General features: G+C 41.6%; 1 protein-coding gene across 1 annotated transcript in view; it reads right to left on the reverse strand.

The window, feature by feature from the left end:
• The window catches only part of diaph2 (diaphanous-related formin 2), a 349,512-nt gene that overhangs the window by 38,436 nt on the left and 285,998 nt on the right, over window positions 1-25,078 (reverse strand). The window contains exons 26-28 of the mRNA XM_079268826.1: window positions 18,785-18,920; window positions 5,645-5,737; window positions 4,069-4,134 (exon numbers count right to left, since the gene is read on the reverse strand). Of these exons, the coding sequence (XP_079124952.1) occupies window positions 4,069-4,134; window positions 5,645-5,737; window positions 18,785-18,920 (295 nt within the window). The remainder of the gene's footprint in view (window positions 1-4,068; window positions 4,135-5,644; window positions 5,738-18,784; window positions 18,921-25,078) is intronic.

Here is a 25,078-nt window from a genome sequence, read left to right on the forward strand (position 1 = left end):
CTGGAGGATCGCCTCTGGGGTTGCCCCGATGAATAACATCTAGCAACATATGTGTGAGCAAATGAATTGCTAAGGGAATTACGATCACTTCCTGTGATGTTATTGAAGACACAAAACAGTGATTTTCCCCCAGATCAGGGAAAAGATAAGAAAATAGCTGCCAGGCTGAACATATTATGTCCGTATATATTGGAGTGATGTGGATAACAAACATAGGAGTAATATGTATAAGTATTAAAAGATCATTTATGTCACAAATGAGGTTGAAATTCTTTATCTTTGCCATCATCTCCTTACAGACACTTCCCTTTGGTCTTTTCATTCGCCCCTTTGCAAGTTCATCCCCTTTGTTCTTTAAAAATTTCATGAGAGAAAATAGGTAATTTAATCTTCATTAAACGTACAGGCCTACTCTCTGGCCTGACCAGCTGAATTAGCTCCAGGCTTTGGGGGATTAGAGAAGTTGGGCTGAAATTCCGTAACCTTGACAAGCATTCTATCACTGCATCTCCATTTTTTAATGGGCATGAGATGATCCCTCCCTGTTCAATGTCAAATAAGTCCTTAAGAGGCTTACTATATAGAACACAGGAGGGAACTTTTGATGGACTGACGGTAAAGCAGAGATATAAAGGAGAGAGGCCCTGGTTTGTGATTGTAATGATGTTGAAAAGGCAGTAAAAAAATAAGATTGACTTGGTTCTGTTTGAAATCTGATTGATGTGTCTTTTGGGATGCCCCCCAGTATGAAAGACCTACTGAGTCTGTGGCTTTCATCCCTGACCGAAAATCGATGAGCCAGGATGTATGAGACGCTCCTGCTGTCTACCCACCAATCTCCTGCAAGATACCCAGGTAACTGTGTCATCACATTGTTCCTTTTATCGTTATCAACTGAAACATAAAGAACACGGTCTGCAAAAAGAATAAATGAGTAATGTACAGGGTTAAATCAACCGGATTTAACGACACAAACTGTATTTTATCTTCCTGAAATGAGACTGAACCAACAACAGAAATGTGGCTTCTCTGGTCTCCATCAATCCATCCAGCTTCTGTGTGTTGAATTACGACTGGCTGGTGTAATTACATAACACATGAGTATGGCCTCCCGGGTTAGGTTTTCCATCTTACACAAAGTGGAGACAAGGAAATAGGAAATGCTTCTGGAATTGGGTGCAATTGTGACTGGCAGCGCCTAGAATTGTGTTCAGCCTGACACTTGAGGTATTCTGCTGGAGTATAGTTTCGCCCGAAGGACGACAAAAAACTACATGCCAGGCTTAAATGAACTTCTTCGACGCAAGTGAAGATTCTTCTGCGACTCTGAGAGACTCTCTCTTGCACACGCTGCTCGTTTGAAGATGACAGGAGGTTAATCAAGCTTTAAAGCATGAGATTACAACAGACATGACAAGCAAGAGTGAATAGATTTGGCACACTGTCTGATACAACTGCTCAGAGAACCTCCTTCACCAGTAAATTCAGAAACTGAAATGCCATCAGTCCAGTGAAAGCAAATATTTTCACAACAGAAGTATGGAAACATTAATGTTGCCACACTGACCCTGACATTATACCATCATTCTTTAAATACTGACTAAAGCGTTGACAGTTGCCACACTGCAGAAAGAAGTAACAACGCAAAGAAAGCTTTCAGTGACCCAGATTTCTTTTGTCACAAAATCGTCCGTCACTGGGGAACTTAATTGTTTTTCTTCATGTAGTCCTTTCAAAAATTCCCCCATACTGTGTGTTAAAACTTCTGTTAGTCCCTTTCCTTTGTTTCTAAATGCAGTTGCTATAGAACATAGGGGGAGTTTGTCTCATTCCATGAAAGGACACAAACAGAAATCTGTACGCACAAATTCCCCCCCATACTCTATAACAACTTCCAGATTCCATTTAGAAAAGAAATCCATGGAGCCGGCGCGTCAAAAGGATTTACCCCTCTCATCACAGTGGAGAATCCATGCAGCTGTTTATCAAACCACATTTTGAGGTCCATATCATGGGACCGTGCATAGTACATTCTGGTAGCGTAGTGATGTTCACTTGGAAAAAAAGTGCACCGAGAAGGGTATCATGCACAATGCCATGCAGGAGAGAGAGCCATCATAAGGAGCAGTCATTTTGGTTGTCTCGTTAAGAATAGGAAAATATAAAATGTCCAATCAAATATAAAGTATATTCATAAACAAAGACAGACAGCGTTTAGTTTTACAATTATTTCATGACACATAATGTAGTGCACGCGGATATTACCGGTACTTATGAGGGTCCGGGTAGCATCCACCCAGCCACATCCAAGCAGGGTGAATCAAACCAGCAAGTTCCTGGTCTGGGTCTCTTCCCATTTGGACACATCAAGAATAAACAGATCAAGAAAGATGACCAGGAAGAAAGATGATCAGATGCCCAGAGCAGCTCAACTGACTTCTTCAGCACAAAAGAGCTGCACTTTTACTGAGGGCTTTTTTCCTCAGGAGGAAACCAGACACTCAGCACAGGAAACCTGCCATTCCTGCCTATGAACTACTTTTTTGATCACTACCCAGAGTTCATAACCATAAGGGAAGGTTAGAACTGGAATTGGTACATTGCAAGCTTAACTTCATGCTTCTTGTCGTCCCTCTCCAAGGGACACTCCAAACTGCCACACAGTTACAGTCAGTCAGAGCCTTTCTCAACCCTCATGTCATTTAAAAATTGAACATAGCTAGTGTCATCAACCTTGCGACTGTCGCCTAGGATGTCAACTCTGGACAGAGGAAAGCTGTCCAGGAGTTTGGTTCGAGAGATGCTGTTGTGCATAGAGGTGAGCCGAACGGTATTTAATTGGTACTCCCTCACCGAGCATACTGCCAAAGGCTTATTCCAAACAAAGAAGTAATGCTCCACTTTTTAAATGGATTATAGATATTCAAATAAAGATATTTGAAAATGGAAATTCTTATTCAATTGTGAAAAGGCATAATGATGGCAGAGAACTCGGCCACAGTGAGAAAAAGACAAGGTCTCAGCGAGCGCAATATTACGTCATGTACAAACCCCATAACTATCAGCTGTGCGCTCCAGATCAGACTGGAAACGTAACCACATAAAAGCTGGGTGAGCTGAACTTGCTATCTTCTGACATGTGTTCGTTTTAAACAGAAAACACAAGGTTGATATTGTGATAATTACTGGAAATGACAATAACGCCAGCGGGAGGGCGTCCACAAAAAGATCCGCTCAAAACGGATCACTGTCCAGTTAGGACAGTGTGTCATGGACATCATACGCAAAATTATATTTGACAGTCAAATAGTTCGATTTCTATGCGTTTTGTTAAAAATGAATATTCAATAATAATTGTTGGTCATTGCGGCGTGGACAGTGTGTGAGACGAACTGCCATCGATGACACCAGAAAATGAGAGGGAAGCCAATCGACATTCATCTGCACATACTTTTTTTTTCAGAGGTGAAAATTACTTTAATTACTAAAAATATTGGTGAACTAATTGTTCAGCGTCCCACTCTACATGCTCTTGACAAGTAGATAACTGGAGCTGCTCTACAAGACAGAAATGATGCCGAATGAATCAAAAATGATTTTCTTCAAGTATTAGTGTTACAAGATGAAACATTTAAGATCAAGGGGCCAACACAATGGCAACTTGACCTCTATTAGTGTTGACATCTACTCAGCTTTCCACAATTCTTTGTGGAATGGTTTAAATTGATCTTATCCTATAAACACAGGACATCATATCGTCTGTGACAGTTGCTATTTAATATGTTTCTTTTTTCAGTGAGCTGTGTGTGTTAATAAGAACCAGGTTTTGTCTTAGTTTTAATTCAAATTTGTCATCCAGCTAAAGTTTTCCTGGTTTGACATAGAGTAAATCTTCCATATTAAACCTTTTCATGCTTTACTAAGTCAAATTCAGTAACTCAGCACAGGACTCAGCATGTTGTCAACCAGCTCAGCGTGAATCTTCTGACAGGAAGGATGAGTGAGTGATGCAGCAGGAGGCGGGGTTGGTGCTGGGTCGGCATTTAAATGGTAGGTAAACACACACACCTAGGGTTCTGTTACCAGAGTTAGCACCCGGCCACCGAGAGGATGGACTGGAAGGGCTTTGATCACCTGTAACAATGTTGGTGTGAAAAAAATGAAGAAAAAAGAAATTAAAAAGAGAAGAGGGGAAGGATGGAGAAAAAGGAAAAGAGAAAAAGGCATCAGAAGTGACACAGCTCAGATATTTGGCAGGAATTCACCACCCCCAGAGTCTGGAAAAAACCCTTCAGGTTTGCAAAGACACCTGCACTCACTTTTGGACAGACAGAGGCTCACATTAAAACCAAACACAGACGTATGTAATAAAAAAGGTGCAAGCCAAAAATTGAGCTGTTTGTGTCTATTGATGAGCAGCATTATGAATTTCCCTTGATTAACAAAGAACATTCAAATATTATTGTATGTATAATTACTTGCATTATATTGCCCAAAATAGACACACACACACACACACTTGCACCAATTTTGTCACTGAAGATGAGAGTTCAGAGTCATGTGATCGCATACAAGATATATCACAGTGCATACTAGCATATGTGAATTATGTCAAAAGGTGAGTGTTGCAGAATAAAAGCAGAAAGGTATTATTGGCAAAAGAAAAGGTTCAGCGTAAGAGAAAGGGTGAAGGTGGAAACGACCGGACCAATATGTCCTGGCCATGACACCAATCAGGTACCTTTTCACTGCCAAATACAAATTAAAAAACACACAGGACATGGCTTGTTTTTCCATTACTGCTAATCATCTTTGTATCGATTTAAATGAACCATATCTTGTAAACCAACAGAAAATTCTACAAATACTAATTCCGCTGTGGATGAATTTGAAATGACTTGAAGAAACAAAGTAACTTCAACACTTAATCAAAGCAAGTCAATCTGCATTAAATAGTCAGAGTCTATCTGCTGAATTGTATGAATTGTATTATGACTCTACAAGATCTCTAAATGCAAATATTGATCAGCTACAATCTAAAAATATGGGTTCAACAAAACATTCCCCGCTTAACTTTCAAATGAATGCTCATTTTCACAGCTTCATTCGCAGTGTGGCGTCTGTCTACTGCCAAACCATCCAATCCAGCAGTTGGTCTGATTACTTTTTTTCACCTCCAGTTTTTTCTGCCGTGATTGCCAGTGTGGAGATCAGGCAGCACCTGTAGCTCGCCTGCAGAACTCTGACTTGCATATGAATTGACCCTGGCACCCCTACTCGGTGGTACTCCTCTGGGTACGGGCCATTCGACATGGCAGAAGGTAATGTGTAAACACCAGGATTACACTAAATCACTCTCAGTCCAACTGCACCCAGCACGACTACATCATAATAAGTGCTTCATGAATGGCAAAGGGACAATAAATCGCTCATGACCTTAACTGGGCCACATGTGAGCTTGTTTCCATGACATCTTCCTGTAGGTGCATAAGTTCCCGTACTCGTTCGTGTTTTATGTCAGTCACAAATCCTTAAAATCCAATTAAAAGGACACACACTCACAGGAATCTGCAGACAGGTGAGACCGACACAAATAACAAAAATTAGGAATTGGGACATGAATACATCGTTGTTAATGACTTACCATTGCGCGGTGTGCGTTTTCGCCGATCACGGAAGGCTGCTCCGGACTGTAGAGCTTCCATTAGGCTATCCATCACACCAGTTTCATCTCCTTCTGTAAGAGAACAGAGGCACAGCTGTTTACAGGACGACATTAACATTACTGTACATGAACGCATTAAACACAGATACTTCAAGGTCTAATTATAGGTATTCGGGAGTGGAAGCAATGGATGCCCTCTAATTAAAGGTGCATGATCAATCACATTACAAGATTAAGATTGCAAGAGAGAGTTGAGCGTGATATAAACAAGCCTTTTATAGAGCGTATGAGTGAGACAGAGGCCTGTCACTCAGGTCTGTCCTTTTCAGTACACAGCTGGGGAGGAGGAAAAATACACTGAGAGCTTAGCAACTAATACAGGCAGAGGAGCCTCAGGATGAAAGCATCCACTGATGGTCATTGACAGATATTCTTTCTGTGGCTAACACAGGGGAGCTAAGTGCTCTTTACAAAGATTTAGTGTGGAGCCCGCTCAATACTCGGGCGCTCTATCATTGTTCAGTCAATGACACCAGGACCGGCCTTCGAAAAACATTCCCCCGGCCCGCCGTTCCAGCTGTCGTGTAGATCCATGAAACTAGAGAATTGGAGTCAGTCAGCATGGCTGAAAAGTCGGGTAGTGCTATGAAGTGCTATGAGGCCAACAGCCCGACAAGCTGTGGCCACTCTGTGCACATGCAGCATACTGCTCAATGGAAACAGGGTTCAGAAACAAGCTTAGGTTCTATATCTGGGTCATCTATCTTTACGCTCCAACACTAATGAGTCAGAGGGGCACCCCTTTTATCATTCTGGTCCAGAACAGACATTATTTTAAACTAGGATCATTCGGGTGACTTATTGTGGAGCTGGAGACTTGGCCATCAATTCTTTAGCGTACATGAGTGAACTAGCTCTTCCCCAATGTTTACCATCAGAGTCCAGGCATCTTGTTTCTCTATTGCGCTTACAGCTATGGCTGAGGAGAAAGATTCAACAAATAAGTGAAGACAACTGCTACTTTGAGCACACAGCACTTTTCCAGACGCTGGGGTGATCAATCGTTTGTTACTGGTGTGTGCTCAAAGAGACACGACACATGGGCAAATTAAATTTATGAACAAAACACGTTGACACGGAATGCTACACGGTAAATGTAAGGAAATGCCGCTTTTATTTTTCCATTACCAGAGAAAGTCAACATTGCACATGTTTTCCCCTTCTCATCCAGCAACAAACCACCTAACCTGCAATCATTCAAGCAAGTAAAAGGAGACAGTACAACTAAGAATAGACTCATGTCTGATGCAAATTTAAAAAAAAAGAACTCTTCACTCGTACTCGCACTAATTTTGCTCTCTATCTCATTCCTTCTCTTTCTTCCTCAAGTCCTTCCCAAGGGCTACTTTGAAATCAAAGTATCTGTTCCGGCTGTGTGCTGTGCTTAAAAGCAATTCCGATTAAATCAAGCTTAATTAGACCAGCTTTATCAGAACAAAACCAAAGCCAAGCCAAGTAGTGCTTATCTCGAATTGCAGCACTACACCTCAGATAGCAAGCTCATTGGTTTGAAAGGGGGGGGGGGGGGGGGCATGGGTTTTGTCTGCTCTGGACCAAAAGAACAATATGGTGAACAACTTGCAGCCACTATAACCGTATCAACTCCCAGGATCTTGAGCTACTTATTCTTATGTAGGCTAGCAAGGACACACCGCGAGTCTGACAAAAGGTAGAACGTGTTAAGTGCCAGGTAAACATTTATCCACAACCACCTTGGCACAAGAAACTTTTTGACAGCCCCTTCTTCACTGCCTTCTTCATGGAGACCTAGACATCACAGGGGGCACCTGCCACTTTGATCAATTTGTCCTACTTCTAGCTTAACTGTAGCGCAATTCATCATTCGTAATGGCTTGTGAGCCCGCGTAGACTGGGGTTCAGCAGGAGGACTGCAGACACAAAGAACCAAAATGACTAAAGTGGGAAACATACTCCCCAGTCACTCCCACAGTGCTCAATTAACTATGTCCTATTGGACCGCAGTTTAAACTCGAGCAGACCTTACTCCTCACAAATGAGCCTTCAAACTATGAACTTATGATATGCATTTGTACGTATATATAACAAAGACAAGGTAAGCCCTTAGTTAACAAAGAAATAAAGCTGAATATTATTTGACGACACTTATTCCAGCAATCCTCAGAGCAAACTTTCTTCATCACTTATTGTAACATTGCCCACTTTAGCAGACATTTCTGCCACGTTCCCGCAATTACTCTTGTCTTATTTTGAGCTGTTAAACCGGTGGCAAATATTCATCCTCTTCTCATTAGCAGCAGTGGTAGATTGCATGCAGGGGGAATTACAGAAAAGCTAACCTTTTATGCCCAAAGATCTTTCTCAAGAGGAAAGATCCCCTCTGCTCACAGGAAATTGCTTTCTAAATGGGTTAAGGCGGGCTAAGACCCAAGACATTGACAAACCCTTCCAGTGATGAAACACCTTGGTGGGCACCTCAACAGACAGCCGCGGGGTCCTTTAATGATCTTATTAAATCTTGTGGAAGTGGGGAACATGGTTGCGGCTTTTGCACTTTTAGGTACTTTCTAAAACAGTTAAACCTTTAAGAGCAGATATAAAGCTCTGTGAAACTCTACCTCCCAGAGAGAGATGGTGTACCGATTCCATATCTTTCCATTTGATCCCTGCCTACCTCCAGTCCACCATAGCCCCCCCCCCCCCCCCTCCTTTACCTGGATATCAGGTGGACCCAGAGTCTGTGCCACTTGCAACAGTGGGCTTTGGGGATTGGCTCACTCTGCAATATTTACAAGTGGAACTATCACATTTTCTAATTAGAAGGGATAACAAGAGCAATGTGCTCTCAGCAGGATTGGCATATAAACTTAACACACTAGATTCGTTTTTCCTCTAAGAAGAAAAAAAAGCACCTACAGTAAAAGTGGAAGAAAGCGGCTGCAATGTACTATTCACCAATCCCAGGAGCAGGACACAGAGTCAAGTGTCAACAGTTGCAAGGGAGGAAAGGGAGGGATAAAAAAAGAATAAGGACAGACATTGTAAAATAGTATATCGAGAGGAGGCAGAATACAGGGAGTAAGACAGAGTAAAGAAGGAAGCGAGGGAGAAAAGTGAAGTGTTTCTTTGGGTGTCAGTGCAGTGGAGTGGGTTCTTGAGAGAGGCTAGTGAAGCGAGGCAAGACACAAGGTCGTAAAACACCTTCCTGGCTACTTGACGGCCTGAGCCCTGTGACATTTAATTATTTCTAAAACATACAGTGCAATATGCAAGCACAGGAACACAGACACTCACCTACACTTAAAAACCTGCCTATACATTTCTAGTGATCCGCATGTTGTATGTTTGTAACACTGCTGGTTCCACTTAACTGCTTTATGGGACAGATTTCTCAGATGGCAAATGAGCGTTTGACAAACAAAGACAGAGAGGGATGGATGGATAGTTGGAGGGAGGCAGATAGAGAGCACACTCCAACTAATGTCAGCAGGATGACCTATACTCACGGCTGCTCATGGCAAGATCAGTTAGAGGAGACACAGGAAAACCAATGCATCATCGAAGCCCCCCATACAAGCTCTAAATGCACAGCCAAGGACCAATTAGGAATCAAACAAACAAGCTTCAATTTTGCAAAACCTGACATCTTATTTGTTTATGTCTGCCAATTACAATCAGTCATCGACAACAATCAAAATATAGCACAAGTAAAAGAACAGCTGTCGCCTCAAAAACGTGACAAAGCCTTTCACTCAAGCATCCAAGCAGAAAACCGTGTACGTATTTGGGCTTATTTTCTTAAACACCAAAAGCATGGCATTCCTATAATTATGCTGCAGTGTCAACAAAGCTTGTTCATGAATTCAATTTGCTATCTGTCATCTCCTGCATGTTGTGTAGGTAAGAAAAAAACACAGTGGGTCGATAGAGAACTCAACTTCTGATGGCTCACATGCAGCCTTCATGATTCATGGGGGACAAGAGAGACAAATAATTCTTAGAATTCATGAAAGCTTTTGTCTGATACACATGGGTTTCTAATATAATAGCAAATTATGACATATTTTATGCCCCCAGTGAAACTAGCAGCACCAGTGGCATGTTAATTCAAAAGATAAATAACAGTGTAAGCATACAAAATACTGACATTCATCACAGTGACATATTTTATATAATTTATATGAATTTATATAAGCGTAGTACGCTCCTCCTTAAACAAATGAAAGTGTTTAGGAACATTGGGCATAGGAGATATGTCTATTATCCACTACTATCCACTCTTCCAGTAGCCAATTCCTGAGTCTATTTTGCACTGTAATGAGCTCTAATGAGTGCTTACAGGCCTTGTGCTTGATGAATTGAAACCACTGTGAGCGAAGAACGCAACGAGAGTTTAACCTCACCCGAGTCGCCCTCCACGACTCCAGCAGAGATGATTAGAAAGAAAAGGAAGACTCAAAAGTAGAGGAACAAATCGTTGCTATTTTTTTTTTTTGCTTGCTGCAGATTGTTTTTGAACACATTTGAGCCCATCTGTTCCCCCACAGAGAGTCACCTGTGCAATTAACCTGGACCATTAGCCGTGAAACAAAGGCCTTGGTGGAGGGAGGGGAGGGGGGGTGCTTTATGGCCAGGTGGAGAGGCAACAACCACACTTTCTTTTAATCTCGTCTCGCTCTCTCTACTCTCACTTGAATTGCACCTGGTTTTGTGTTACTTCCACATCTGAATTCAGGCTCAGCCACCTAGACATACACATCCACCTGCATTTCTCTCTCCCCATACTCTTACCGCTGTCTACTCTCTTACTGTCTGGCTTTGAGTGGAGTCATCCCCTCCCTTCGCCCTCTTACCTGCAACCCCAGCAGCTCCTAAGGCCCGGGCAGACAGAGACCATACTGCCACAGAAAGCACAGAGAACTCAAGTGACAGCAGTCATGCACCTGTTAGATGTCTTTCCTTTTTTCCCCCATCTCCTTACAGTCCAACCATCCAACTCTGACAAAAGCTTTGACACAATGACCCGAGAAACTTTTCCGACAGGCCTTTAATTTGTAGGTGAGCGTGTGCATGTTTACTAGGCTGCTTCAGTGAAACACAGAGGAGGGAAAAGGGGAACGGAAGGGTAAGATGGCTAATAAAAAAGACAGATTTGCTTGCTGATTCATCTGAATTGTTTTACTGTAACAACTTGATGGGCAAACCCACTCATGTCCTCCCTAACTCAATTAGGGATGCTCCCACAACCCTCCATTCCAGGGGGAATGGCAGTGTAGCTTCTACTTTTCTCTTGATATGGGCCCCTACGTGGCGCCAGGGTCAGTAGAGGGAGAGGAAGGGAAAATGCGGAGAAGGCAGAATGTCTTGAAGACAGGAAAGGTGGGTGGGAGGTGAGCGGTATATTGTGTTGCAGATGCATGAAGTAGAGATGAGTGTTGAAGTTAGGCTGGCCTGGTCACTGCAGGCCTGATCCCATACGCTGAAAGAAAGAGATGTCCTGAATGGGTGCGACTGTGGGACACGTGGAGAGAAGTTGGATGTCGACAAGGGAGAGATGAAAGTGGATTAGTCGCCGTGGCGATTTGCATTCTGTGGTGGAACGAAAGCCCCTGCGATGCCCCGAATAGCTGGATGCATGAATAAGTAAACAAACAAAAACTAAAATAAACCCTCCATCTGGATGGATGCTGCCAGGCCCCAAGTGAGAAACAGTAGGGAGGGGAGGTTGGGAGATGGGAAGAGATGCTCGCAATGCAGCAGTCACCCCACTCTGCTTCCTCGGCTATAATTTACTTCTACTGCCTGCGGGCCCCCCCCAGTTACCATATTGCTCTCACCATCTATCCACTGCTTCTGGCTAGTCTGCCCAGTAACTCCACCAACACACAAGGGAGAGCTCCAACACAGCACGGGCAGATGTTAAGTTGACACACTTTCTCGAAGCCACATGAGGTCAACATGTCAGGGGGCCAGCAGGACCACAAGAGCCTGTCGTCACAGAGGAGTAGACCACGATTGACACGATACCTTTAAATTTAGCTGAACCTGAACTGTATACATTGTCACTGTGGTCTCGCACCATGCAGGGTTATACGCTGATGGTGTCTGCTCACTGTAAAATGATCAACATGTGTGGTCTTACAGCATTATTTTTTTCTAAGGCTCATCATGTTCAACTTTTAGCACATATGCACATATTACCAGTGTAATATAAGAGTTGCTCTGGTTTGGAGTTTAGTTTAAGACATGTGTTTCTCTCTTCTCCCCCCCAAAAATCATTTTGGATGGTGGAGTATTACTTTAATCCTCGAGGTTAGTGATGGACTGCTTAGTGATGGACAATTTCAGTGCTTTTTTTCACCTGTGCAGTGAGCTGGTTAGATGAAGAAGTGCAGGTGACGGCCATTTCTATTGCAGTCTGGGTGAACCTCAAACCTTTTAATAGCTTTTACTGTCCAGCTCTGGCGTACGCACCAGAATCTATTATAGCCATGCCAACATCACATGGTCTGATCACAGCATATGGGCAAGGCATCATAACTGTACAGACTTTTGGCATAACTGAATGTCACTTAAATTAATCAGGTTATTAAAATGATGGAGATGTCAAAGGGGCTTTGGCATGTGGGAGTATCCTGTATATTGAGATACTATAAACATTTTGGGTTTCATCCATCCAGAGCAGTGTACCCATTGTACATGTGGATAGAGGATGCAGAGTTTTTGAATTCTAGATCAAGACAACATCAGAACCAGACAACACGTGGGCTGTTTGCATCAGTGAAAGGCATTGCTGTCTGGGGAAGCTAAATGGGTTTGACAATGGGATTTGATGGTCTTTGTAGTGAAAGTAATTAGGTGTGATTGACTGTAAAGTGACTGGTGAGGTCCAGATCTGGGAGGGGAAATGATCTGACACTTGAACCACCCGCAAATTAACGAGATTCAACTGCGCCAGAGCTGCGTTTACCAAGAAGAAGAAGAACATTTATGAAAGCAATGGGATGAGAGAAGAGAACATGGCGAGATGAGTATCGTGAGTGTGGGACACAGACAGAGAGGCACACAGACAGGAAAGAGATATCTGATGCATGTCTCACTTCCTTGATGTGACCTTAACTAAATTAAGTTGAAGATAAAAGATAAAAGGGATTAAAAGGTGCAATTTCCCTAGTGTTCTGTGTCTTTCTCTCGATACTAAGAGTGTGCCACAAGATTTAACACAAAAAATATAAACATATTCAGCTTGAGAAAATACTGCAAGAGGCAGAAAGACAAAATGTGAGAGAGATTTTTCCCTTTGGTGTTGCCTTTAATTGCTAATGAACTATGATATTTGTCAAATAATATTAAAAGGCTTCCCATGAAGCCAGGCTTGTTCTCCTCATGCTGACATATATTTATAAAAATGCATTGGAAATGGTACAATCTGGGAGGATGAGCATCTTAGTGTTTTACCTTCACATACATACAACATGGCATTCTGCATTCAATCAGATGTTTTTAATGATTGCATGTCATTTGTTTATGAATAATTCTCTTTGTCTGCATGTTTCTATTCATGCCGTTTGCTCTTGGTTGGGATGCAGTGAGCCATATTCGGTGCGGCATCATCGCCTTGGGGCAGTTTCCCGAATTCGACCGGCGATATGGCACAATCTAATATGCTGTTATTTATTAGAATGGGTGTATGACAGCCGATAATCCTGGTGCCCTTGTTCCCATCTTTCAAGGTAATGACGGAATTCACCAATCTATACTCAGGAGCTCCAGAGCATGCCTTGCACATCCTGCTCTCTGGATCGACAGCTCAAATGCAAGGACGAAGGGGAAAAAAGCAATTTCCTCAGAGTTTGGCATTCCGCTGCTGCAACATCCATATGCAGATGTAGTGAACGATCCTTCATTTTTATAACTCATCAGGTACTACAAATATATAACCAGGCATGAAAGCCATCAGTGGCATGACAACTAAATGACACTTAAGGGAATAAACAGGCAGCAAATTCAGAGGCATTTTGCCATAAATCATCATTACATTCTGGAAAGGTCTGTCCTTGTTTGTTATATTCCGTAGGGAACATGAAGGTCAGCGTTAGCTTCCTAATACCGGCTTCATTTCCCAAGCTAAGCTGAGGAATGGCGAGTCTTCGAAGAAACATTTCTTTTATCTCCATAAGTTTCTGACCTTCACGTCGCTGTAAGGCGATCTCCCCTGGTGATATTGTTTGCCATGTCGACTGTGCTGTGGAGACACTATGCAAACTTAGAGAGCTAACCCCGTCCACCTCACTGCGGCCTGTCAGCGCTTGTGTATGATCACCGAGCTGGCATGGCTGCGATGCAGGTATGCACTGGCCTTCCGGCAGCCGTGGGTGTCACACAAAGCCATCAATCCACATCTCTGCCACTGTCATTGCTGACAGGGCTCTGTCGGCCACAGCCAGTCAGACAACTGCATGGAAATATGTCAATTTAGTTTAGCATGCCACACTAATAGACACTTGAAATTGGAAAATGTGCCTTAGTAAACAAAAAAAACAAATCAAAACATCCATAACTGTCTGACAGGAACACAGGAAAACAGAAATGGCACAGTGTGGTGAGGACATGCTAGCTTCATAGAATCAATACAGGCGATCGAAATAAACTCCATCAGCCGCTACAGACAGTTGAATATTAGTGTGTGTGGATGTGGATCCTAAATGTGCATTACCTAGCAAATGCTAGACGTGCATCTTCTTAGATGCACAGTTTAATAAAGTCAGAATAGGACTGATATGTAAACACATGCAAACACTGAAACGCAGCGTGCACGAACTTACTTTGAATTGTATTTTGTACACGGAATGCTATTTTGAGAGGAGCCCACTTTTATTTATGGAAACATACCCTAGTTCATCCTCAGCCTGTGAAAGGTTGACAAGGAGGATGCATAAATAGAAGCTGCATCATTGTCAACATGCCAACTGCTCTCTGCAGAGAATCATAGAGACATGGAGACCTCATCCCAGCAGGCCTCGCTGAACGTGAAAAACACAGAGACGACTATTACCAGCACAAAAACAAGCTTCTGAAGAGTAAAGGGAAGACACAAAACATTTGTAAAATAAATTGAAATGGAAATATAAGACCATTTGACTTATAACGAACAATAAATCATACGCTGCCAGCAGCGTCTTCAATGATTGGACATTTTGTTAAATATCTGTGGCTTTGTCGCTGTGAGATGTTTAATATAATAAGACCAACGTTTTCTACTAATGGGCTCAGTCATTTTGAAATATCAGTATACACATCCTCCAGCGGCTGTGTGAACAAAGACAACCACATTAAAGATGATAATGATGCGTGTTCAATTGTTATAACACCACCTTGACGGAACCTATTTTTCCACTATAATATTCCCTCAGAGCAACTCGCTGTATGTCTGCATTCTGCTGGTGTCTGCAAGCTGTTGCAAGAATGGATTGAAGCGGCTGAGTGGGCTCTAATTCACCCAGTAAAAAATTATCACTTTGCAGGTAAAATTTAGTCATAAAAGCAGCATCTGTGGAGCCTCTTAATGTGGTTTTAAGGCGTCAACATTACTGTCTTGGTTCATTTTATTAATTGATTTTACATAGTTTGTTAAACAAGTTCGTTTTCCGATCAAACAATTACATTTTGAGAGTTTATATTAGTTACAAAAATAATTTCCTGTAATAAATAAGTTGGATTACATTCAATGTGTGTCGTCAGGTACGACAGCAGACAGTTGGTGTACCCATACAGGGTGTTGTAAAACTCGCAGGCTACAACCAATATGCTCCTAAACTTGATATTCCTCAGGTTGGCAATAACAATGTTTTTCAGAGGTTTATATGGTGAACTAGGCTGTGACTCAAGCAACTACAACTTTTCACATACTGAAAGCCATACTGTAGAAAGTAGGCCTGAGAAAAGTCAACATGTTAAACACAAAGTTCTTCACTATTTCTCTGTGGTACAGTACCTGGGCAAATTGCCTGGAGTAAATAAAATGTTCAAATAACTTTTTTTTTTGTCCTCGTTTGTTTATTTCTATGTGCCTTATGCCAAGCTGCATTGTGCTCAAAGCGGCATGTGCGCTTTCCGGCTCTGTTCAAAGTGGATTTGAGTGGACCCAGTTGACATGTGGGTCCAGACGCTTGCCCCAGACGGGGGCACTGACCCCGGTGATGCCAGCCGAGTACGCGACCAGAGGGGCCTGCTACTCCTCACAAATGCCTCAGAGAAACAAAGTCCAGATGCTCTTCCACGCTCCGACTCCTGACACACTCGGCATGAAGCTCGCACCATTGTTTCATATGTCGCAGTGACACAAAAAAAAAGAAGAAAAACCCCGCTCTGATGAACCACCATTCTAAACCGTCTATAAACAGAAGCATGAGTTTGGGTTTATTCTGCAGTGTTCAACAGTTATTCCCAGTGAAGTAAAGCGATTTGGTAAATGTTGAACATCTGGTCAGTTCAAGAGAATATGGAAATCCACTTAGAGCAAATTAAAACAAATGGGGTGAGCGGGTAATGATTTCATAAGCAATTTCCTACATTAGAATTTCGAATACTTCACAGGGAAAACACGTTTAGTTTGGCACTTGTCTCATCTATCAATCATGCTCATTGAAGAACTACACATATCAATGCACTTACAGAGGGTAGAATCTCAAGTTTTATCAATTGGGATTTTTTTTGTTTTTTAAATCCGTCCCCCACCCTGGTGCAATCCTGGCAAAAGCTAAATTAATTAAACTCTCATTAAATATGCATTTCGCTGTTAATCATTTGCAAGTGAAGAGGATTAGGTCGCAATTTGTGAAATGACATAAAATCTATCCCTTCTCAAAAATAGCCTCTTGAAATTGCACCAAACACAATAGCACGATCCATCAAAAAGTCTCAGCAATACAATGAGTAAATCAGTAAATCCATGAAAGAGACATTGACCTGTACTTCATTTATATAATACAATGCCATATGTTTACTCCATCTGTTAATGCTCATGGATTTGTAAACATACAAACAATGAAACTGTACTACATTGAGGTCAACAATCTTATCTTGTCTGTCTGTCTGAAACCAAGGTTAGGATCAAAACTGGAGGTCTATGTCAGCGCATCAGTTCGCCTTTAAACCTTTAAAATGCAAAATTAATGTGAAAAATGTTTGGACATGATTAATTTATGGGAAGAGGAATTTAAAAAAAGCCGAACACTACCTTATTTTCATCAACCTTCACAGAAAACATGGCTGATACTCGGCATGAAAGATTGATGTGAAAAGACTCCTCAAATAACAAACTCAAAATATCTGAAGCACACACAGAATTTTAGAACAGAAAGGGAGATAAGAGCCACGACTCTCAAGCCAAGGCTGTCAACCGAGAGGAGAAGAGGAAGAGAAAAGAACGATGTGCAACAAGAAAACACTGACTATCCTGGTATGTGTGTTCCAACCAAACAGCTTAAAAAGAAACAGAGAGAGAACACAAGAGCGGAATACCAAGCTGCTGTAACCTCCAACCTGCTTCTGGCTCAAATTCAGATTTCCATTCACAGCATCCATTTAAAGACCTCCACATTTGATTGTCCTTTCTCTGATTGCATTAGAGACACAGTACACAGAACGGGAACTATTCAAGGTTTAATGGAAATGTGTGGTCAATGCAGGTAAGGACCTTGCCAGTGTAAAAAGGCAGCTTGGGTTTAGCAAAGACTTGAATTCAAAAGTGTGTATTTCATGACTGCCACGGTCATTGTGATCGTGACAGTCCAACAAGCTGGGTGTTGGTGTGGAGGACAATCCCCACTATCTCCAAGGCTGCAGGCAACGTTGCCCATGTCATCCTCATGTTTTATTCATACAAGTCATATTATGGCATTCGGGGACTGTGATCAAAATCTGCTCTGGTAGAAATATTTAGTATCATACCTACTTCAGCTGGTTAGCCAGCATGAGAGCGAGGGGTAGACAGACTCTCTCAGCTCATCCGTGTTGGATTATTAAAAGTGAAGCTTTCAAAGAGGTCATTGCTCAGGGTGAAAAAAGGGAAGAAAAAAAAAAAAAAAAAAAGCTGTGGCGTGCATCAATTATCTGGGAGAGTGTGTGGCATACGGACGACTGTCTTGTCACATTTCCCCATGTGGCTGAGCTACAGACAGGGCCTTGGCTGACGCTGGCATTTAGAAGCTGGTGAATTGTGAAAAATCCCAGACTGTTTGTCAAAAAATTGGACAAAAGACCACGCTCACTACTTGCGAAGCCCCTTCAGGCTTGAAATTCCTTCTCAATGTCATTGGTATAACTAGACACAGGCATCCAGCTCCGTCGCTCTAATTCTTCATGTCTGAACAACTTGCAGTGATCAATACATGGTTTACTGGCGTCGCTGGAGGACAATAGAGCAACTCCAGCAGTTAACGACTATAAATACAGCGGGCTGCCTGCAAATAGTCTTCGACTGGAGGAATGATAATTTATCTGTTGCTTGCACAAGACCAGTGATAAAAACAAACAACAACAGCATGATCGTGTTGGAAGTGCAATCCAGAGTCACTTTCAGCCTCTTTTGAAAGGCAACCACAGCTCCCTGTCTTTACATGTGACCTACATATTGCATGCCACTGCCAGTTCTAGAGGACTCAAACAAAGTCCATTGTGATGATATATGACTACATTCCAATAACTGGTACTATAACACGAGTTATAACAGTTGTTGTGTTACAGTTTCAGAAACGCCTGTAATTGCAGGAGAGAATGTTTCTTTCTATGTGGGCAAATGTACCATGGCAAAAGAAAAACAAAAAAGCTAAAAGTAGCATAATCTGTCTGTTGTTTGGAAGCATTGTATCGGCTGTGGGAGTACGTATGAGATTCCTTCACAGCTGAAAGAGATGACTCCCCCCACTGCTCCACATTATCGTCTTCCTTCAGAGTTCAAATCTGTGTGAAGCACAATTCCATGAAACCCGCCCTTCTATCCCCCTGCTCTCCTCGTCCTAACTCCCCACCTGCCTCCCCGTCTCTGTCTCTGTGGTGGCGCGGGCAGAAGTGGCATACCTTTGTTCATGTCAATCAGCTGCTTCTTCTTCTGCTGCCGCTCCTGCTTTTCCCGCTCTGCTTTCTCCTTCGCCAGCTTGGCTCTCTTGATCTTCTCCTCCATCTCCCTCTTCTTGTGGTTCTCCTTCACTGCTTCCTGATGAGGCACACCCAAACACACACACACACACACACACAGATATAATCAGAATCTGTCTCATGCCGCCCCCACTCTTTTAGTGTCTACGCTACTGTATAGTGTTGCGAAGCGGCAGCATGTCATCAGCAAATTCTTATTCAGAGAAGGGTTTGATCGTTAGAGATAAGTGAATGTGTTTTTGTATTACGTGCATTACGAGAACAGAAGGGACGTTTTGCTTCGTAAGCTGTCGGTGAACACTCAAAATCAACCGACGTTTTATCGAGGTTGTGTAAATGATGCAGCTACACTCTATGAGGGCCGTCAACTGTGTGCACTTTGCTGCTCTTTTGAATCAGAGCGGATGAGAGCTGTGACGTCTATTCCGCGACGGCATAGTTAACATGTGCATTTTGCTCAAGTGATGGGCAGCACCTTGCAGCACAAATCAGATTGATTGCTGTCCTCATCCACTGACAGGACTCAGGTCATTTTGGAAGTAATATCACTGCATTGCTCATCATCTACACAGCATGTATTGGACGATAAATTATGCAGATTACAAATACAATCCTGCCGGCTAAACTTATTTTAAACAAACAACTAATTCTGAGTGTAAACATGATTATGCAACGCAATTATGCTGCTCTAATCACACAGCACCACTAATTGCCAGAGCAACAAATATGTTTTCACTGATCGCTTATTCTTCCCTTTACCATTCTCTTTGACGGCCTCTATTTTGCCGTCGGCAACAACTGATCGTATCAGGCCTCGTTCTTGCCAACGCTGTATATTGTAGGAGGACATACAAGAGATAAACAATCCTCATGGGATGTGATATAGAAAATAATCTTCAGTGCAGAGAACCAGATTCAAACCTCATCTGAACAAAAGACCTGGTTTCTCTCAAATATTCTGTATGCTTGTTAAATATTTTTTAGGAAAAAGATGTATGGATTTCATTTTGTCTCTTGAGTACTCTTATCTACTAAAGATCAAAGTACAATATTTACAATATGATTCCAGGTCCATATTTTTGACCCTCACACTGAGTCATCTGTCCGTTGTATAAGATCCTCACGATAGTTATGGTGCCACCCGATGAGACCTTAATTATTTATTGACGTGAAAACCATCTACTGTACTTTGAATTTCTAAATGAGCAAAACGAAGTTTAAATATGTAATACCCATTAACTCCCACAGTCTACTGAAGACTTGTTAACTTCTGTGGTCTTGAAACACAACATCATTAAGCACCACAGAACAATTTAGATATTACATAAAAACAATCCATTTCGTTGTCTGACTTATCTTGTTTTTCGGCAAATAGATCCCCAGCTCCTCCAGTCCACATGAAGAAGTGTCATTGAGAAAGATACTTAACCCCCAAATTGCACCTGAAGGCAGTGCCATCGGTGTGAGGGTGTAAATGCGTGTGTGTGTGTGTCTGAATGAACATTGAGATTATCCTGATGGTCAGGTTGCCATTCTGTATTGCAGCCTCAGCCATCAGTGTAAAGCGCTTTGAAGACTAGAACGCGTTATGTGAATGCAATTCCATTTACCATGGAGGTTCATTCATTCAAATCAATTCAATCGTATTTGTATAGCCCAATATCACAAACAAAAAATTGTCCTCAATTGGCTTTGCAAACTGCACAGCATACAACATCCTCTGTCCTTGGACACAAGGGTCACTTACAAGCTTTTACAGAAATATTAGACTTCATTGCGTGTCCCTCTTCAGGAATACAACTTGCTTAAGTGTCCCAAGTACGCGACTTCAGGAAGAAAGAAAGAAGATGACTGAGACCCACTTTCTTGTTAGTACTTGCTGCCAATCAAAGAAATTGAGGATTCTGTTCGCAAACTAAATAATCAAATTCTTATAAATAGTTTATTTTCTATCAATAACAATAAAGATTAAACCCACAGACAGGCACATATTTTGGAAACATTTGACAAATACAGCATGAGGAGTTGAACAAAAGATACGATACACAGTCAGAAGTGCAGCACTTCAAACTAACCCAAAAGGTCAAAAGATGTTCGTTCCCCCTATGATTATCTACCGTGGTAGACATTGTCCTTCGTGGCCTTGATTCTACCTGATAATCCTTAAAAAACACTGAACCCCTGCAGTCCACAGGCCACGTTCATGACTGGCTTTGTGCCCTGAAGCCCTCTGGTCTCAAGTTGGGAAATGCGGTGCAGGTACCGTGTACATATTGCTCAGGGGGGTATGTAAATGGTATGCAAATGTGGAATATGAATCTTCATGAAAAGACAAAACAAAATGTGTGGTTTAGCATAATAGCACCTTAATGCCAGCTGGAGTTGTCAACAACACTTTTGAGGCGGCACATTGAGGCTTTATGAGCCTAAAAGCCTGTCCATCTTAGACACACCAGAGGCCACGGTGTGTGACATACACTCATTTCTTCTCATGGCCGCCGGTGTGTCTAAGATGGAGATTATAAGTACACCTCTATCTATAACTGACTGGAAAACTAAATGTTGTGCAACGCAGGTCCAATCTACCAACAAGGGCCAGGCAGTATTTTCCGTTTTCGGGGTCTGTTCTTTCAATAATTCATGCAATGTATTTGCTGCTCTTCCTTGACCCTGCACAACACAATACATCTCCCACAGCACGGCTCCCTTCCCATGCATACAGGTTTACCAATCCAATGAGAGAGCAATGAGTATTTCCAACTGCTCAGTTGCACCAGTGATCTCACACAGAGAGTGTCGCTGCTATATCTCATTTGAATTTTACAAACACTACAGCGTCTGGGCTTTAAGCAGCAAATGTGTTTATTAGCCATCTGTTACACTGTGTGCCAGGGTGTGTGTGTGTGTGTGTGTGTGTGTGTGTGTGTGTGTGTGATGTAGCTTCAAGAAGTTATAGGTTACAGACTGTGAGACTTCTGCTCTGCGGTATAGATGTATTCCCATATTGATAGGTGACCTCCAAAATCTGGTGCGATGATTTCTATGTGTCATGCTAGTGGAAGAGAAAATAATGAGGAAACACGACTGATTCAGCAAGAATGTGGCACTGCCAGAGCCTCATCTTCAGCATTATTAGCATGATTATGATCATTTGTCTTATTGTGAAGGAATTAGTAAGCTTTAGAAATATCAAATGGCCTCCTAAGTGGACGGACACACACACAAATCATCACTCTAATCTCATAGTTGCTCTATCTTGCTACTTTGGGAACCCGGTCTGGATCTTTTGGTCTTATTAGAAAGTCACTCAATTAAGAAGGAAGACTGTTAGCTCATCTGCTGCGCTTTGATAACTCATTAATGGAAAGAAATCCTCATCCCCAATGCTCCTGGTCAGGATTACACGTACACACCCTGCGATTGCGTTTCACTCATACTCTATTTCAGAATATGGCAGCAGCATTAAATGAACAAATTGGTGGACTCTTCGAATACTGTCTCCATGTGCTGGAATCAAATAATATTTCATTGGCCGCAGAAAAAAATAAATGAAAAAAGAGAATGGTACAGGAGTGAGGGAGCGACAGAGAGATGAAACAGAAGGGAAATAGAGTTAATGGATTCTCTTATCAGTTACATTCAGTTCTGTGAGGACTGTCAGTCAATGCGTTTACTCAAACGCTCATGTCGGTCAGGTGCATTAAGCCCTAGCTTTTTAGTAAAAGCTGTTTAAGGTGACTGTATTGCATTGGAATTCTTTAATACTGCAGATGCTTTGTGCTGTGAATGCATCACACAGGGCAATGCAACAAAGGCAGAAGTTAGCGGAGATTTTCTGTCTGAGTCAAACAACTCAACATTGAAATAAAGGTCTGAGGCACACCAGGCATATCAAGAAGTCATAATATTCATTCGATTTGCCATTTGGAACAATGTAGGTCGAGGTTGATGTAGGTCGACTTTGTCAAAGATAAACAACTAGCAGACATCTCCCCAAAATTCCTTCACTGACAAAAAAAAGAAAAGAAAAGCTGAGGAGGATGCTGCAAAGGAGCTACCGTAGCTCAGTTATTTTCACAGAGTAAGGAAATAAAAACATTCAAGTAGAAACAACCATTGATTCCATTGCGCAGATGGGATTAGCCTTTCTGTCAGCATAGCAGAGGAGCCACAAAACTATAAATAATATCTGAAGAATATGGTGATTAAAGGATTGTTTTTATATGAATACATTAACTTATAACCAGCCCCCCATTTTCAACCGCACAACACTTTATCCCACTCAGTTCCCTCCCCTTATCCATCGCAGGAAAGTTTAAATCAGTCATAAAATATTCATATGCAGCTATTTGCTTGAGAGAGTAATTTATTTTCTTGGGTGGATGCCTCTTTTAGAGATATGCAACTGTGGAATCCTTGAGGGAGCGTTGTGTTGTGTGTTGGTGCACTTTGATCAGTGGGAATGAAAAGTTGGTTTCAGATGGGTATTAGAATAAAGAGAGGAAAGGATTCAGACAAGGGGACCCTGCCATTCACATAAATGGATTGAGAAGACGGAGAGCATGCCCTCTAGACACCGAGTCATCATCCTGACACCAGGAATATTTGGGGTGGTGCCAGGAGGGATGGGAAGACTGTAGAAGGTGGAAAAACAAAATAGATATTTAACAGACTTGTCTACTCAGGAAAAAAAAGAGAACTCTTGGTTAGTTCTGAGAGGATGTGGTGTTTCCTTGTCATTAATATGACCTCTTTAACAACTGATCTGCTTCCCCCCGTTTGCTTTGTTCACTGCTCTCGGTAACCACATTTCCTATAAAACTGCAAGACGCAGACTTTTCCCACTTGTGTATTCTCTTTCTACATTTATTGTCGAAATCTGGACAAGAACTTAAACGCGTTACATAATAAAAGGAGGAGGAGGAGTGTTGATGGAATATATTCTAAAAACATTTATTTTTTGTAGAGTGTCCCAAAATTAAAATCTCAGCAGAAGTAGATAAAAGACTTATTTTCCCTGCATTATAGTTTGAAACTCTCAGGTGGAGTGGATGGCATTTTCACCGACTTTAGGATTTTAAAATCCTAACCTCCTCTCGAGACTCATTACCCCCTAATACATTCCAGCGGTATCTGCAATGCCCTGTAGAGATGGCACATGCACACACATAGACACAAACAACTGCAAGCTAATGAATGTATGCTTAACAGGTAAAGCGGCGTGCCCAAGCCTTTATCGAGCTCTTTTATCAGTAACACACTGTTATTGTACATTATCCTATTCTTTTTTTTACATATAACCCCCAAATACATATTCTAAGCTACTTTCAGTGTATATATGTTATGTTCTGTAGGTTTGAGCATCTGAAACTCAGGATACTTGGGTAAATGCCATCAAGCAATTTTTGGATGTAGAACAGTGCATGTAGATTGGAAAATATGCATTATTAGCTGCATATACATTAGCTTCTATACATACCACCTATATCATAATTAATATAATATTTAATCGATTTATTTACTTCTGTATTCAAACTATGTACTTTTAAAACAAAGGGTCTCGTTTGTGATATTATCTTCTTGTGTATCCAGATTTAAAACACATGCCAGATCCAGCATGTCGATTGGACCAAACTCATTTTGAATAAAACATCTGAAACCCATTTTTAGGAAAAGAAGAGGGCAAGTTAAGACACTTCACACATAAGCTGTACAAACATTTAATAAATGGTTTATAATGTACTATAATGCAGTTTTGGGCAGACGTAAGGACATTTTAAGTGTTTATTAATGTGTGGTATATGTAAGCAATCACAATTTCTCCTATGAAGACATTCTATCTATCATGTGTTTTACTATATTGTCATTCATTTTCTGTTTTTACAGCAGCCTCCAACTGCAGGTGACCACAGGAGGAGTTGTAGTTGTTCACCAATAAATTATTTAGCAGATATATCTGCTAACAATTTCATTATCATTGGTTATAAACTATTTATGTAGATGCTGATTATAGATAATAAAAAGGGGGATTTAAACTAAAGTGTTACAGAGACCCATGTTCATAACCTTCACGACTACGATGGCTTTGGAGAAAATTAAAAAATAAATCGTTGGCAGACGCAGTGGCATTATGACCTACTAAAAAATGACATATGGAAGGAAATCACACAACAGGTGCAAAAACGCATGAAAATAATGTCAGGGCCAACCAAGGGA

This window comes from Melanostigma gelatinosum (genome assembly GCF_949748355.1).
Source record: "Melanostigma gelatinosum genome assembly, chromosome: 5".
NCBI lineage: Eukaryota > Metazoa > Chordata > Actinopteri > Perciformes > Zoarcidae > Melanostigma > Melanostigma gelatinosum.